The following is a 17,429-nucleotide window of genomic DNA, read 5'->3' as shown; positions in this document are numbered from 1 at the left end:
CTCTCTTTTAAATTTTTTCAGAAGATACAAGGATCTTTTATTATAAGATACTCCATTTTCAATTCCTTATGGAGATGATGATAAAGGAAAATCACAGCTTTTGCTTTGTCCTGACTGGATATCGCATTTCCTTCTTTAATAGTCTCTAAGGTTCATAGCATCCAGGTGGATTTCGACATCAAGTACCTATGACAAATAATTACTGTCATTAATATCAATGGTGGAAAATTCTAATTTTGTGAGATTTGTCATGGAAGCACTATCCTAAAATATTGTATTTTTATTAGAAATTTAATGGATATTAAATATGAAAAATAACGTTAAATTTATTAATTATAACGAAGTGGGAAAAACTGACATACCTTTAGGACCTACCTTTAGCGAGGAAAACGATAGAAGCTCGTGCTGATAACATGTTGTGAATTTGAGGAGTACAATGGTGCACAATGAGAACATATATATGGAGAAAATATAATATAATAATAATATATAATAAAATAAATTAATTAATATAATATATAAATAAATAAATAACAAAAAATAAATAAAATAAAAAAGAATGGATTTCTCCACTTTCTCCAATCTTTTTGGATTGATCACCAATGTTGTGTCTTTCAAAACCCACCAAATGTCACTATTTATAGACAAGCAAGTAGGAGGTGGATTACATAGACACTAATAGTGTGTATTCTTCAGATACATGGACAAGACAACACATGAGATAATGGATAAGGGACACATGGTTAATGACACTAATAATGGGCTTCTATATTATACATAATTTAACATATTTATAATATGGATGACTCAAAACAAAAATTAAAATTCACATACAACCCGATGTACTATTTCAGGATATCATCACATCTGCTTCATATCATAATTCCCATCCAAAAATTTATTGGATTTCTATCACAATGGAGTTTTGAAATAGTTAAAAAAATGTTAAAGTAGTCATGTAATTTTTGAAAGAATAGAAATATATATATATATAGAATTAAAGAACAAAATTTAAGAATACCTTTTCAATCTAGTCAACACAATATCAAACTTAGTTTAAAATAAGATTTCTGAAATATATTAATTAAAGAACCATGTTTCTTATTTATGGTGTGTGTAAACGGATTAATTTAGATATTATATGATGAGTATACATATGAAATTGAAAGTTAAAAATCTAAAACTTATATGTCTGTATATATATATTTTTTTAGTATAATAGAATCAACCTCCAATCGTTTAGATCAAAACGCATGTTAATATCATTAAGTTAAGTTCATTTTGACTATATATATGTATTTGATTGGGCATGATAACTAATATTTGAGTTAAATTTATATATTTATTTTATAGAATTTGCTTAAGAAAAAATAATTTAAACTATTAGATATAATTTAAAGCATTTAAAATTAAGGATTACAATTAAAATTTCATTTTGGGCCCCTAATTCTAAGTCAAGAGTATAATTATCTCGAGAAAGTAATTATTGGTTTCTCCAATTCACTTTCGAAGAAAAAAGAGTTATAATGGAGAGAGAGGTAATAATTATCTAATTTAAAAAGTAAATATTTGTGAAACAAACATTAGTTTAATACGAATCATAGTCAAAAGTAAATAATTATCTAAATGCCTTTTAGCTAGTAGATCATAGGAGTGTTTGAGCCTCCAATTTCAAGTAGATGGTTGTGTTTCGGGATATTTTAGATCCAATCCTATGTTTCGATTTGTGTATTTCTCTAACTTCGGGGTGTTCGAGTGACCCGACAATCTGGACTACACAACCCAAAATGTAAGTGTTGGGTTGGGTTAATTTTGTTCTTGGATTGGGTTGGATTAAATTTTTTTCTATTTTTGTTGGGTTAGGTTGGATTGTGAGTTGATTGAAAAGAAATTGGGTTGACAACCCAATCCGAATTATATATATATAAATACCTCCTTATTTAAAGTTTGATTACTTTGTGAATTTTTTATATATTTTTTTTAAAGTTGTTGTGATATTTGTCTTTGTTTAAGGTTTATAATAGATATTATAGATATTTGGTATTAACATTTGAATTTTATGAGATTTTAGTTATGAGTCATGTGTTGTAGATAATTTTTCACATTTTTAATTTAAAAGAAAAAATAAGTTATAACCCGACAACCCACCCAGCCCAACCCAAACTTCAAGGGTTGTGTTGGGTTGGATTGGAGACTTTACATGGGTACATGGGTTAGAAATTTTAAGGAGGGTACATGGATTGCCAACCCAACCAACTCGATTTTTTTGTTGGTCCAAGAAACAACCTCAATCCAACCCATGTACACTCCTACTCTAATCCAACTGACTCTTGTTAAATTATGAACCCAAACCAACCAACCCAACCTACAAAAAATAGGTTGGATTGGTTCGGTTCCATTGGTTCTCTTTCAAAAATATGAAGTAACTATATAATATTCATTGAAATAAATATACATGGAATCAATTAATATAATAAAACATAAAATTCCAAAATAATAATATCCAAAATCTATAAGAACAAGTCTCCAAAATTCACAAGAAATACTATAAATTAATGATATCTTCAAAATTCACAATAAAGACTACAATGTCTTCAAATGTCTACAAAATCCATAAGCAAAACTAATAATGTCTACAAAAGTCTTCAAAATCCAAAAATACGACTTTAGTGTCTACAAAATCCCCTAAAAAGAGCAATCCATTGAATTCAGCAACCAACAAACTTGAACGATCCATTCATGAACAAAAACTTTCTCATAATTTTTCAAACCCTTCGTCTGTAATCTTGCATTGGTCCTTGAATCCTAAACGAGATTTAGAAAATAAATTATAAAAGAATGTATCACAATTTCAATATATTAATATAGAGTAAAATATAAAAGGTCACACTATATACCTAATAAAACTTGATCACAAGTTTCCAATTCTTCAATTTGTGGAGTAAGATCTAATAACATTGGCCTTGCACGTAGACAATTTTTTGTATGTATTAAAGTCTCCACCATCTTAGGACTTAAAAACTTCTAAAAGTGTAAGTATTCTACCTCCTGTACTAAATGTTGATTCCGAAGAAATTGTTGACACTGGTACAACTAAGACATGTTGAGTTTGTGATAAAACTTTATATTTAGGAGCATTTAATTTCCACCAATTCAAAATATCAAAATTTTCGGTCAGATTCTTATTAGGTTCTGGCAAATATCTCTCCATATCATTTCTTATTTCATTCAAATTTTTTTCTTTTCTTCTTCGTTTGTATTCTAATTGTAAATCAATTTCCATATCATCACAATCTTCACTAATTATTTCAACTATGTGACATGGTTGTTTAGAAGCATGACCACTTGAAGTAGTTATCTATAAAACTCATATAATTGCATCAAACTAACTTTCACCTCATTAGTCATTGTTTTAGCAACTCCATCCCCATGGATACATATGGAACAAAAGGATACATAATCCAACGTAACCTATATTGTGGATCAAGTATAATAGCTAGAAGCAACACTTTATTCATCTTGTCAAGAGACCCTCAATACTTGTCAAATTTCATTCTCATATTGGAAGCCAAAGTATATATCATATTGTTTACATCTTGGCTCCAACCTATTAAATGTCGTTGAATCCCACAAAGTTCATGAAAGAATGTATTAGAAGTGACATAAGTTGAACCATTGACCTTCAATATAAGATCATAGAACATCTTCAAAAATTTGACAAATGTCCTAACATGATTCCAATCAGGTAAAGTCGGTGGTCCCTTTCTTTTCTTTCCCTTCTCATCATCAATAAAGTGATGTACAAAATCTTCATCCTCTTCACCTAAGCATTGAAAATCCTTTTCGAATTTTAAAGCATGATGAAGTATCATATATGTTGAATTCCATCTTGTAGACACATCCAGATAAACAAGTACTTTAGATTCAATCTTTTCATGTCCAACACACTCTAAAAAAAATTTCAATCACTTAGGAGAAGATCTAACATATCTTACAACATTTCGTTCTCTAGCTATCGAATCATGCAAGTCTTTCAATCCATCATAACAATCAAGTTCATAATATGAACACAACATCTCATATGCAATAATTCACCATCTAAGATAAGAGACTTCCAAGTCTTTAGTTTTCTCTTTGAGATTTCAGAATCATCTGAAGATGCTTTATCAACAACAATTGAAAAAACTCTATCAATACCCTAATCCAATAAACAACATTCAATTACTTTACCAATTGTCTCTCCTTTATGATTAGGCACTTGACAAAAATTCGATATTCTTTTCTGTAAATTCCATTCAGAATCAACAAAATGTATTGTAAGAATCATGTAATTGATTTTCTATAAGGAAGTCAAAGTATCTGTGGTTAGGCTCACTTTTTTACCACTTTTCATTAAAGGCGATCTGCCGCAATGAAGGTAGAGGAACCCTAAACATATTTAAATGGGCTAGGGCTATGTGGGTCGGTTTGATTCAAACTTGATTTTTGCTCTTTAAACCCTCAAATCAAACCAACCTGCTCAGGTTCACTAAAAAAACCGAAACCAAAATTTTTTTATTTTAAAACCAACCCAAACTAGGTGGGTTGGGTTGGGTTGCTCGATTTTTTTGGGTCATCGATTTTTTTTTAACACCCCTAAGTTATTATAGTCAACTTAATGTTTGAGGCTTCAATTATAATAGTTGGTGTTTCCACTATCATAACCTATGATTAACTACACAATATTAATATTTCAAATTTCTTTCTGTTATAGTGTTTATATTTTCCACTTATTCTCTTTTCTCCTCATTGTTATCGTGTTTACTATTTTTCTACTTAGATTAAAATAGTCTGCACACTAAACATAGAATATTATAACTCAAAATAAAATAGTATGCACTTAGGGTTGGCAATGGAGTGGGTGGGGCCGAGATACATCCCCATCCCTATCCCCATGGGGATTTGTAGTCCCCATCTCCACACCATTCCCCATTTTGGGGAGTCGAGGTCGGGGTCGAGGAATCTCCATTCGAGGACAGGTCCCCGTAGGAAAAAATTTTCCATTTCTATTGTAATTTTAAATTATTTATTTATTTATTTAAAATCAATTAAAAATTGATATTTGTATTGAAATTATAAATATTTTAGATAAAAAAAAATTACTATTATTACATATATTTATTTGAATGAGTATTTAAAATATTAAGTTAAAAAAAATAGAAACAGTAGCAAAGTTATTAAAAACAATGATCTCGTTACAGAGTTGCTCTCAATAGTCAATCAATTTTCCGTAGGTCGATATTAAAAGCTAATTATATTATAAAATGAAATTAAGAAAAAAATTAAGAAAACAATAGAAACAGCAACATACTAGTATAACTTACAGACTATCATAATTTAAAAACTATAATAACCATAGATTATAATAATCAATTCAACAACTCAAACACTTCCAACATATATAATTAGTTAGGTTAAAAATGTTTTGAATATTTGTCAATATAAAAATAACTTAGTCTAACTAATATATACTCTTCCTTTGGAGTCTATTCAGATAAGTAATTGTACTCTGTATTAAACAAATGGTTTTGAACAGTACTTCACAAAGAAAAGTCAATTTTAGATAGAATGACCATGAACATCTCAAGGATGCACTCTCCAAATTTTTATAATGTAGGACCTTATTATTGTTTCATATTCCAATCTCAAGTGAAGAGAATCATAATAATTTTTATCTCAAATGCATTAACCTTAATTTCAAATTCATGACCATTTTTTTAAAATATTAATTTATACTCTTAAATTTTAGAGATTATATCAATTTAAATCTTAATTAATAATGGTATTAATTTCAATTATAAACATTTATAACTATGTCAAGTTACATAATCTATTACGTTCTGCTGAAAAAACCTCATGTGAATCTTATAATTGTATCGATTCAATGTATCCCTAAATTTTCATAAATGGATCAATTTAGACTCTTAAGTTAGAATTTCATTTGAGAATCGTCCATGCTTTTGCTTTAATCGTCCATTTGGTAGAATTGACATTTGAAGAAGTCTACACACATTTGAGAATCAATGCATGGATGATTTTCAAAGATAATTAACAATATAAATTCTTATAAAAATTTGGAAATTTAATTGACTCAAATCATAAGTTTTACACAATATTGGTCAAACGAAATATGAAATAATGTGCAAATTGATATACTTACGAAGGGTTTAAACTAATATATCTATTAGTTTAGAGTTTTAATTGATAGAACTCCCAAAGTTTGGAGGTATAAATTGATATGTACCCATTTTTTAATTTAATTAAATTTTATTATAGTTCAAGTTTCATGGAACATGATTAAATAGGGCAGTTCCTTAATTTTAAAAAAAAAAATCAACTCGAGCTATTTTTATCATTTTACAATCCATCCAATATTCAATCAAACTGTGATATTTTCAAAAAAAAGAAAAAAAAAAGAAAAAAAAAAGAAAAACTATTTACACAAATAACAAAATTTTAATATTCTTTAATAGATGTTGATAGAAGTCTATCAGTGTTTATCAATAATAGAAACTAATAGAAATGTATCGCTGATAGACACTTATAGAAGTTCATTAGTATCTATCCGTGTTTTTTTTTTTTTTTTTGTAAATAATTTGACATTTTTTCTATTTGTGAAAATTATTCTATTTTTTTAACTTTATTACTGAGTAGTTAGAATGCATTGCAATTTTTTTTTTCAATTTTGTTATTCAAATAATGTAAATTATGCAAACAATATTTTTATCTTCAGTGTATCTATATTTGGAAGAATTTATACTTTAAAATAAAGAATTATATTTAGGACAATTGTTTTAAATGGTAAAACTACTTAAAATATTTATAAGTATAGTAAAATGTCACTGGTAATAGAGCGCGATGGACCTCGATAGACATCTATTACTGACACTGATACATGTCTATCGCAGTTTATCATTGATTATTTTAAAACATCCCTTAAATTTAAAACAAGATAAAAATAATTAGAAATATAGCATTTTCATGTAACAAATATATGTAATATGTAATATATTATAAATTATATAAAACCATGTTCATAAATTAATTAATATAGTCTTTTTTAGTATATATAATAGAGAGTAGGGGTTTAAATCCTCTAGTCACAAACACATCTGTATATCAGTTAAGTTATGTTCGCTTTGGCTATAAATATAGTATTAAACACATTTAAAACAATTTTGAGAAAATAATTAGAATAATTGTTTAAATTAAAATTCAATATCTAGATTAGTTACCAAACCAAACACATTATTCACATGAGGTTTCCGAAGAAACGTATTTTGTAGGGTAGAACTTGTGTTTATGTTATTTTATGCGAATGTGGTTCAATCTCTATTACTTGATCCACTGATTCTTTCTCTTGAATGCATATGCTTGATTTGAGGAAGTAGAGCACATGATGTTCTTGAAATTAAAGTCTTGGAAGAATGTATCTTCAAAGGATTTAGTCTTCAAGTGTGATACAATCTTCAGGAGCTTAAGGAGTCTTCTAATTGTTTGGAGAATTCTTTATAGGTTCTTTGAAGTGTAAAATTTTTTAAACTTTCAAATGAAGAATTCCTTTATTTATAGATTTCTCAGGATGGGATTTATGGGTCTAGGCTTAGTTGATTTATCGACCTGATCTTTGAGTCAACTAATTGGATTTTTGGTTTGGTTGGCCTTTAGCCAAATTAAGTCTATTTGTTGGCTCAATTAGGCCAAAACTCAAATATTATTATCAAATTGGACTAAATTATTTTTTTAATCCGAAGATCACAATGAAAACATATGGCATCATCGAAACCTGCCAAATTATGTCTTCAATTTCAATTTGGGATACATGTTAGCTTTAATTAGTCCCAAATTGGATCATTTGTAACTTTGTCATTAATTTGAGAAATAATGTAGTAGTTTGTGATTAGTCAAATTTTCTCATGCAACACACATATACTACAACCTTATTTTCATTTTTTTAATAAAAAAAACTTTATTTTTATTGAATAGTAGGCTAAATTATATATAAAAAAAAAAAAAAATCAGACTTTGTACAATGTTTAAAAAAATACTCTTGAACTTCAAAAGTTTAAAAAACACTTTAAACTTCCAAAAAGAAAAAATACCTTACAATTAATTATGAAAATTTGTTAATATTTTGTTTTAAATTACTCCTGAATTTTCAAAAAGTTTAAAAATACCCTTAAACTTAAAAAAAAAAAAAAAAAAGTTAAAAAATACATTACAATTAGTATATGAACAAAAATCGTTAATACACCGTTGTAAAAATAACTAAAAAATTTTCTAAAAAATATTTTAAAATGCCATCGTTCCTATCGTTAGTATAATTATCAATTTATTTGAAGTTTTCTTGAGTTTGAAAGTAACTAATTCAAAAATAATTAATAGATATCCTCATTTTTTCTTCATATAGATACTCGTATTTTTCTATCGTTTTCCCAATCTTACACCAATTTTCTCAACAACCAAAATAAAAACTAAAACTCTAAGTTAAAATATAAAATCTCACATTCCAAAATCAAAGTCTTCCCTTAAAATGTACCAAAATGATAAGTAGTCAAATAAAAAAAAAATATTTATCTACTAACACACATTCAACTACTAATGTACAATTTTGTTAAAATATTTAAGTCTTAAAATCCTTTAATGCTTCCATTATTCTCTTTCTTCTTGTTATAGTCCATATATCTTAATTGAAGTGGCCAATTTTATTTATTAGGTTAAATTGTATATTTGGTCCTTATAATCTGGAAAAAAAATTAGAGTTTGGTCCCTGTTGTTTATATTTAGAATTTTAGTCTATACGGTTTGATAAAAGTTTTATGAAGAATCCCTATGATAGGAACTCCGAAGGAGAACTTATTAAAATTAGAGGGACCATTTATGAGGTTTTATCAAACCATAGAATTAAATCCGAACTTTTAAAACCATAGAGACTAAATTTTAACTTTTATCAAACCATAGAGACCAAATTTGTAATTTAACATATTTATTATTATTATTATTATTGAGAGTTAAATAAATATGTCAAACAACTTACAAAAAGGGGGTAAGATTATATAGAAAAAAATGAGAGAAAAAATAGGAAAAATAGAGAAGTAAGATGGTATTATTGATTTTTGTTCATCTATTAATAGTAAGAATATTTTTTTAGTTTAAAAGTACTTTTGAAAATTTGAAAGTTCATGCATATTTTTGACACATTATATCTACGGTTTCTATCTAAAACTAATGATAGTGATATTTTTGAACTCCTTTTGAAAATTTAATGGTAATTTTAAAATTTTTAAAAGTTTAAAGACATTTTTGACATAACCTATGAAATTGAAAGGTATTTTGTATAATTTAACGTAACTTATATTTCAAGAGACCTTAAAATTAATAAATATTATTGATCCTTGCTATGATTATTATTATTATTATTATTGAGAGTTAAATAAATGTGTCAAACAACCTACAAAAAGAGGGTAAGATTATAGTGAAGAAAATGAGAGAAAAAATAGGAAAAATAGAGAAGTAAGACAGTATTATCGATTTTTGTTCATCTATTAATAGTAAGAATATTTTTTTAATTTTTTTTTTTAGTTTAAAGGTATTTTTGAAAATTTGAAAGTTCATGCATATTTTTGACACATTATACCTATACTTTCTATCCAAAACTAATGATAGTGATATTTTTGAACTCCTTTTGAAAGTTTAGTAGTACTTTTAAAATTTTTAAAAGTTTAAAGATATTTTTGACATAACCTATAAAATTGAAAGATATTTTGTATAATTTATCGTAACTTATATTTCAAGAGACCTTGAAATTAATAAATATTATTGATTCTTGCTATTATTATGATTATGATTACTAGGATTATTATTATTATTTATTTATTATTGAGGCAATGCTATTGTTTTTTAAAAAACAATGGAATTGCTCTCCCGAGTCGTTCTAGTTGGGAATTTGTACACAGCTGGAATATTTGAAATTTAAAATTACAAAAAAAGAGAGAGAGAGAGAGAGAGAGAGTCAGACATGGAGGCGTGAAGAAGACTACAGGAGGCCATTTCTCTGTTTCTCTCTCTACGCTCTCAATCGCCTCTGTCTGCGCCTCTCTGTCCTCAAACAAAGCCCAACATTCGTCGAACTTCTCTTTTTGAACTTTTTCACACCCAAAATCAAAACCCCATCAAACCCAAAGCCACTCAACTCAAACCAAATCAAACCCATTTCCTTTTTCCTCTTTATTCAAATGTTTGTTTCTTCCTCCATCCCTTTACGCTTCGCATCTCTCTCTCTTCTCCCTTCTGCAACACATAGTTAACTCTGTAACCAAAATAAGCAATACCAAGCTTTGTTGTTTATCTACACAATAACTTGGGTCTGATTTGGCTCTGTTTTCATGGCCCTTCGCCCTTTCTTCTGCTGTGGATTTGGTTCGGATCGGTACGTTTGGACCAACCCACTTTAACTCTCTTGATTTACTTCATCAGTATATTTGGTTTCGTATTTTTCTCTCTAGGTTGCCCTTCTTTCCTCTTTTTCTCTGCCCCTTTTTGGTTATCTGAAAGATTTTGCTTCTGGGTTGGGCTTAAAAATCTTTTGTTTTCTGAAAATCTGATGTGGGGTTCTAATTCTGGGCTCGGGTCTGACTTCGAATTTGTGAGATAGTGTTTAAACTTCAAAGGGGATTTTTATCGAGCATTTTGTGGGCATGATGTCTTTGGAGGGAAGAGTGATGGGTTTTGGATATTGAAGTTAAATTTGGATAACATAAGAATTTTCAGTGAACTTTACTTCTTTTTGTTGATCTGATACCAAAACTGTATGAACCTGACTCATAAGATATGCAATTTTCTAGGAGGTTTTTGTTTGTTGACTGTTCTATGCTGCAGGAAAGAAAGAGGGAAGAAACAGCAAACATGGAGGGTCTTTTCGTTGAAGGAATTGCACTCGGCTACAAATAATTTTAATTATGATAACAAGCTTGGAGAAGGAGGATTTGGTAGCGTTTACTGGGGTCAGCTATGGGATGGATCACAAGTAATCATGCCTTAACTTTTCTTAATTTACAAACTCCAGTAATTATTTGCTCAATAATAATCAAAGGATGCCTAATCATATTTTATCCTATCAATTGATGTGACATAGATTTATTTAAATTTAGAATATTCTTTTTCAAGTTGTTTCAAGGAAAATTTGCCACCTTTCTTGGTTATTTCGAACTTAGCGAGTTGTTTTAGTTCCATTTAAATACTTGTTTTATTAGTTTTAAACTACGAGTAAGCTGACCAAGTTAAGATCTTGCCTGTGCCAAAATCTATTGAATGTACTAAAATCTTTTGAATTCAAGAGGCAAAGTTTACACTTCTTTAAAACTTCATGTACATGCTCTGTATCATGTAAAATTTTTTAAATGTTTATCACATGATTGTGAAAGGACGGTGACCAGGGCTGTTTGGTACGGCTTTTATCATTAAGATTCTTATCTTGTTCTGTTTAGTTACCTTACCATGCCAGCAGGATGTTACTACTTACGAGAGTGTCTAATGATTTTACGTATCATAAGTTTTTAAGATTGAATCGTTATAGCAATTTATGGTGGCCACCTACCTAGGAATTAAAATCCTACAAGTTTTCTTGACACTTAAATGTTGTAGGGTCAAGCGGGTTGTCCCATGAGATTAGTCGAGGTGCGTGTAAGTTGGTCCGGATACTCACGGATATTAAAAAAGGAAAAAAGAATTGAATTGTTATCAACCCGAACAAAATCACTGCTCTATGATCTTGGGACTATTTTGGTTTTATTTCATATTCCATTGAAAATCTATTTATACATAGAAATAGTAACTTGCTATTGTAAACTTGATCTGATTTGTTTTTGGTCTACATTGAAGTGCGTACATGGTAAATTGGTAATGGATAAGGATACATGTTCATTTTCTTCTCTGGCTGATTTGGAATGTTTGAGGAGCCACATGTGAAGGTTTGCTAGATTTATAAAGATTTTTTTCCGGGTTAATGCCAATCTAAAGGATAACCACCCTGGGTTGGCCTTGTGTCAATAAGGACCATGAGAATAATAAAGGGCTTAATATCCTACAAATTTTCTTGGAAACCAAATGTAGTAGAGTCAGACGATTGTCTCGTGAGAATAGTTGAGGTGCATAGAAGCTGACTCGGCACTCACGCAGATAAAAATAAAAAGGGTCCATTCCTAAAGATTTGAAATTTAGATTGGTTGAAACTAGGATTGACAATAAAAAACCTTGAACATGAATTATTCTGTAGGTTGTACAATGAGTTGTCCTTGAGTTCTAAAGCTAGGATTGACAATAAATTGTAGTAATTAGGTACATTTAGCACTTTAAGGAATTAATACCATAAAGTTCAAAGAGGGAATATCGTATGTAAATTAATCTCCTACTCTGCATAATTCATGGTTTGAAATTCCATGTCAGAACTTCAAGTTTTGGTCTTATCTGAACATGTTCACATAATTTGAATTTTTGAATTTTAGAAACAGCAACCTATTCTGAAATCGAAATGGGACGTTTTCACAGATTGCAGTTAAGAGGTTGAAGGTCTGGAGCAACAAAGCAGACATGGAATTCTCTGTGGAAGTTGAGATACTGGCCCGAGTTAGGCACAAGAATCTATTGAGTTTACGAGGCTACTGTGCTGAGGGGCAAGAGCGCTTGATCGTGTACGACTACATGCCTAATCTAAGTCTACTCTCCCATCTACATGGACATCACTCATCAGAATGCCACCTTGATTGGAAACGTCGTATGAAAATCGCTATTGGGTCTGCCGAGGGAATCGCGTATGTAAACACATCTTTATTTTATCTTGACATTTTCTTACGCATTTTGATCACTCCAAATTTTGTTTGGTTCAGCTATCTTCACCACCAAGCAACTCCGCATATAATTCATCGAGACATCAAAGCTAGTAATGTTTTGCTGGATCCAGATTTCCAAGCTCGTGTAGCTGACTTTGGATTCGCAAAACTTATCCCTGATGGTGCAACACATGTAACTACAAGAGTCAAGGGCACACTCGGATACCTTGCTCCTGAATATGCCATGTTAGGTAAGGCATCAGAGAGTTGTGATGTATACAGCTTTGGCATTCTCCTGCTCGAGCTTGCAACTGGCAAGAAGCCTCTTGAGAAATTGAGTTCAACAATTAAACGCACAATCATAGATTGGGCTCTACCGATTGTAGTTGAGAAAAAATTTGACGAACTTGCAGACCCGAAGCTAAATGGAGACTACAATGTAGACGAACTAAAGAGAGTCATCCTTGTTGCACTCTGTTGTTCCCATTCACGATCTGAGAAACGACCGACCATGATTGAGGTGGTTGAGCTGCTAAAAGGAGAATCAAAAGAGAAGCTAGCCAAATTAGAAGATGATGAGCTGTTCAAGAGCCATCAAGTAGCTGCACAAACTACAGAAATACAGGCTGGTGAAGAAAGCTCAGACTTCATATCAGAAGAAAAAGATTCAAAAGAGAAGGTGATAGAAAATTCAACACAAAACCCCACATGAGAGTAGTAGCTGAGTCTACTAGCTTAGAAAGAAATTTCAGACAGCTTCTTTCTTTCTTCTATTATTTTTATTTTCCTTTTTCTTTTGGGAAGTTGTGGGTTGGTTATACAGTAGTTCAAGTTCCAGGTTAGCTCTGGCTGTCCTTTACAAAGCATGCCAGGGTGGTGATTGCCTATTGATTCTCAAGCATTGTTTTATGAGTGCAGCTGAGATTGTATGATTTGTGGTTGCCCTTTCAGACTCTTTTTTGGGGGTTCCAATTTATGTTTGGATATATATACATATTGTAAGTGGCATCAAACTGTATCCAACCTGGTGGTTCTCTCTTTGTATGTACAGGCTACTTTTTGTTTTCATTTTGTTGTTTTAGTAGGAGGGAGAAGATTCTTTACACCAACTATTTTTTTTTTTTAAATTAAAAAAATTATTATTATTATTATTATTGTTATTACACTATAAAATTGTTTAGGTGCCTTGGAGAGAGAAGAAACCTCTCCCCAGTCCCCACTAACAAAGGAGCAGATAGAGATAGATATAGACAAGAGGAGAGAGTACTATTAAAATGATTATGATATTAGAAACTTGGTTAAAATACTGAGAAATTTATAAAAAAATCAATATTAAATTACAGGGGTAGTTATTAACTTTTTAACTTCAATCACTCACCACGTTTAATTTATTAAAATTAATGAAAGATAATGAAAGTGATATTAAGGAAGTAAATTATAGAAAATGCTCTGGAAGTTGTAATTTATTTCCATAATAGTTTTGAGCTTTCAAAAGTTTCAATAATGTCTTTAAATTATTTAAAAGAAATTTAAAAATACCTTATTGTTAGTTTTAGATGGAAATTGCTAATACTTTATTTTGAAAATACTTAGAGATTTTTAAAAATTTTAATAATATCCTTAAACTTAAAAAAAAAAAAAAAAGCTAAAAAATTTCCTTATCATAAATAGATGAACAGAAAAGGTTAGAACCTCTGTGAACTTTCAAAAGTTGTATTAGCAAATTTAACTTTTGAAATAAAAAGCTTACAATAAAAGTAACATTTTAATGGTGTGGGGCTCATGAAATAAAATAATATATTTTCTAAACATGTGTCAAATAGTGAATAGAATGTGTATATATTAGCATTTTCGGATTCCTATCTAATGACCCGAGACGTAATCCGGGGCATGAAAAATAAAAATAAAAAAATCAGATTTTTTTCCTTGCTTGATTTTGAAATGTTCTTAACATTTTATCTATTCTACATCTTTCCTCAACTATAAAAAAAAATACCAAGTAATACTAGTACTCATTCGACTCATTTTTTGTGTTTTGACATGCCCTGAGATGATATATATATATAGTTTTAATTCGGTTTTACAATATTTTTGTTCATTTCCACCATGAGAGGAACCTCATATGGGATGGTTAAAGGATCGACAGATTTAGCTTCTGAGCCCACAAGAGAGGAATCTATGTGCACATAATAGTAATAAAAGAGATATGTTTGACCATCTATCGTATGTATAAGTAGAGTAGAGAATGGCCTCGTTCAAGCTTGAGGTCTGAGTAGTAACTTCACTGTGGATATGTTGATTGAGCTATTTGTCTCTAAAGGGTTGAAAGAAACCCTGTAAGTTGTTTACCACACACTGAGCTTTTTGAAGCTCACTCTTTTCTTTTATGTTTTCCTTCGCAGGTAGCAAAGGAGTCTAGGTTGTTGCGAGAAGATGAGGTCTACCATGAGTTAAATGTGTTTATAGTAGTTAAAATGGGTTGGGGCAAATGTCTGCAAAACTCTTGTTATTTTTATAAATAGAACAATGAGTTAATTCTTAATATGGCGATGTTGAGTTAATGCTAGTTGAGTAAGAGATGGGCAGTAGATACCACAAAAGGGTGATATCTACAGTCCTCACGCCTTCTTTCAGGTTTGAGAGGTGAGCTCGAGAGGGGGTGTGACACAACGTATCCTACGGTCTCCTCCATTAGGTTGCACCGTGAGATTTCTATGGTCTACATGTGATAGCTGGTAGAAATACAAGTTATTGCAGCATTTTATTTAGAATTATGAGGACTAACAAGTAGAATATGCGGTGATAATACTAAGAATTCATATGAAAAGTGAGCTTGTATCGATCAACATTGAAAATCTCAGCTAACCCAATATTATGCGTTATTATGCGTCAAAATGTCTATTTTTGTAGCTATCGCAGGAATTGATCGCATGCGGTGAATCCCAGACCATCGCAAGGATGATCGCATACGTTCATCGCATGGAGGTTGTGACTACAGAGTAATGACCATGATAGAAGGGTGTCGCAAGGTTGGTGGAATGCGATGGTACTTCAGAAACCAAGCATGAACGCATACCTTGGGAGTATAAAAAAGATGATGTTGAAATTTCACCTACCACACCATTAGTGGTAGAGGTTCAGAAAGGATTAACGCGCCGAATGTTAGACTCAGAGCAGTCCAATTACTGTCTCTTATACACATCTAGATGTGTATAAGAGACAGCCTTGGGAGTATAAAAAAGATGATGTTGAAATTTCACCTACCACACCATTAGTGGCAGAGATTCAAAGTAGGACTATCGCACCGCTAGTGGCAGTGATTCAGAGCAGGATCATCAATGCTGTTGGGGATTGAGCTCTACAAATAGAGCCGTAGAGCCCAAATTCAAAGTATCTGAGCTTCTGCCTTAAGGCAGATCTTTGTGATCATAGATGAGAGTGTGAGAAGACATTCTTTGAGAGTTCTTCATTCCTTCAACCCATTCCGAGTGATGACTGGAGCTTTGCTAGAGATAGATCTCGAGAGAGACTACTCCACCGTCCATCCATGGTATCACTGACAGCCTTGACACACATCTGATGGAAGCAAGAGATTGCCTACATCTAGCCCTCCATCTCTCTTCTCATCTTTGTATTGTATTACATTTTGGCTTAAGACATTAATAAATTTTGTAATCAATGCATCTCTTTATTTCCTTCGACACCATCTAAATTATCTCCTTTATCATCCCTTACTTTCATTGCAACAAACTAAGTAAGATTGCAAGAGTTATCGCTTACTCAATCATGCGACATAGACATATGAAGCATGTAGTAAACCACCGAGAGGTGTGCGTTGCACGAGTATAGTGAGTTAATACTCTTTTCTTAGTGTGAGGTTGTAGCTTGTCTATGAGCGGTCACAATGCTTGTCTATGAGTTGATCAGTGGCGACTAACTGCTCGAGAGGGTAAGTAGTGGAACTCACTAAGCAAAGTAAGCAGTGTTCCTAGAGATAGGAATAATCTTATGTTCAACACAACCATGCTTTATGTGATCATCCTGTCTTATGTATGCATCATTCACCCTTTAGACGTACTTGAGAAAGTAGTCTAAAGATAGAATCTATGCTGGAGAGAGTCGGATTAGATCGCATAAGCAAGAATAGAAACTTAGACATAAGTTCTATCTGCTATTTACACGTCGCATGCGCCCTAGAAATAGGAATTGTGGTATGTGGTCATCTTGTCTTATACACGCATAAACAAGAATAAAAACTTAGAAATAAGTTCTCTTGATGGTTTTCGCATATGCATTGCATGCGTATATTTGTGTATAGCATGATCGCATAATTTGTGCTAGCTAGAATTACCCTTGCGATCAAGCTTAATGATGTGATGAATTTATCTCCACCATTTTATCTATTTTTCCATGCATCTTATTCGGGTTAACAGTTGCCGTGTCTCTACCAATTCTCATAGTCATACTTCCATTGCTCAATCTGTTTAGTTAGGAGTAGGAGTAGCGCATAGTCTTTTAACTTCATTATTCTCTTATTCATCGCCGCAAACACATTACTTCGCA

The 17,429-nt window shown here is 30.9% G+C and overlaps 1 protein-coding gene across 1 annotated transcript; it reads left to right on the top strand.

Moving 5' to 3' along the window:
• Window positions 1-10,003: 10,003 nt before the first annotated feature.
• LOC120088021 (PTI1-like tyrosine-protein kinase At3g15890) lies at window positions 10,004-13,971 on the top strand. Its single transcript, XM_039045048.1, has 4 exons — window positions 10,004-10,468; window positions 10,918-11,065; window positions 12,586-12,848; window positions 12,924-13,971. The coding sequence occupies exons 1-4, from the start codon at window positions 10,425-10,427 to the stop codon at window positions 13,576-13,578; spliced, it is 1,110 nt and encodes a 369-aa protein (XP_038900976.1). The 5' UTR covers window positions 10,004-10,424; the 3' UTR covers window positions 13,579-13,971.
• Window positions 13,972-17,429: the final 3,458 nt, after the last annotated feature.

The sequence above is a fragment of the Benincasa hispida genome, chromosome 1 (genome assembly GCF_009727055.1).
Source record: "Benincasa hispida cultivar B227 chromosome 1, ASM972705v1, whole genome shotgun sequence".
In the NCBI taxonomy this organism is placed as follows: Eukaryota; Viridiplantae; Streptophyta; class Magnoliopsida; order Cucurbitales; family Cucurbitaceae; genus Benincasa; species Benincasa hispida.
This window is presented reverse-complemented; position numbering and strand designations above follow the sequence as displayed.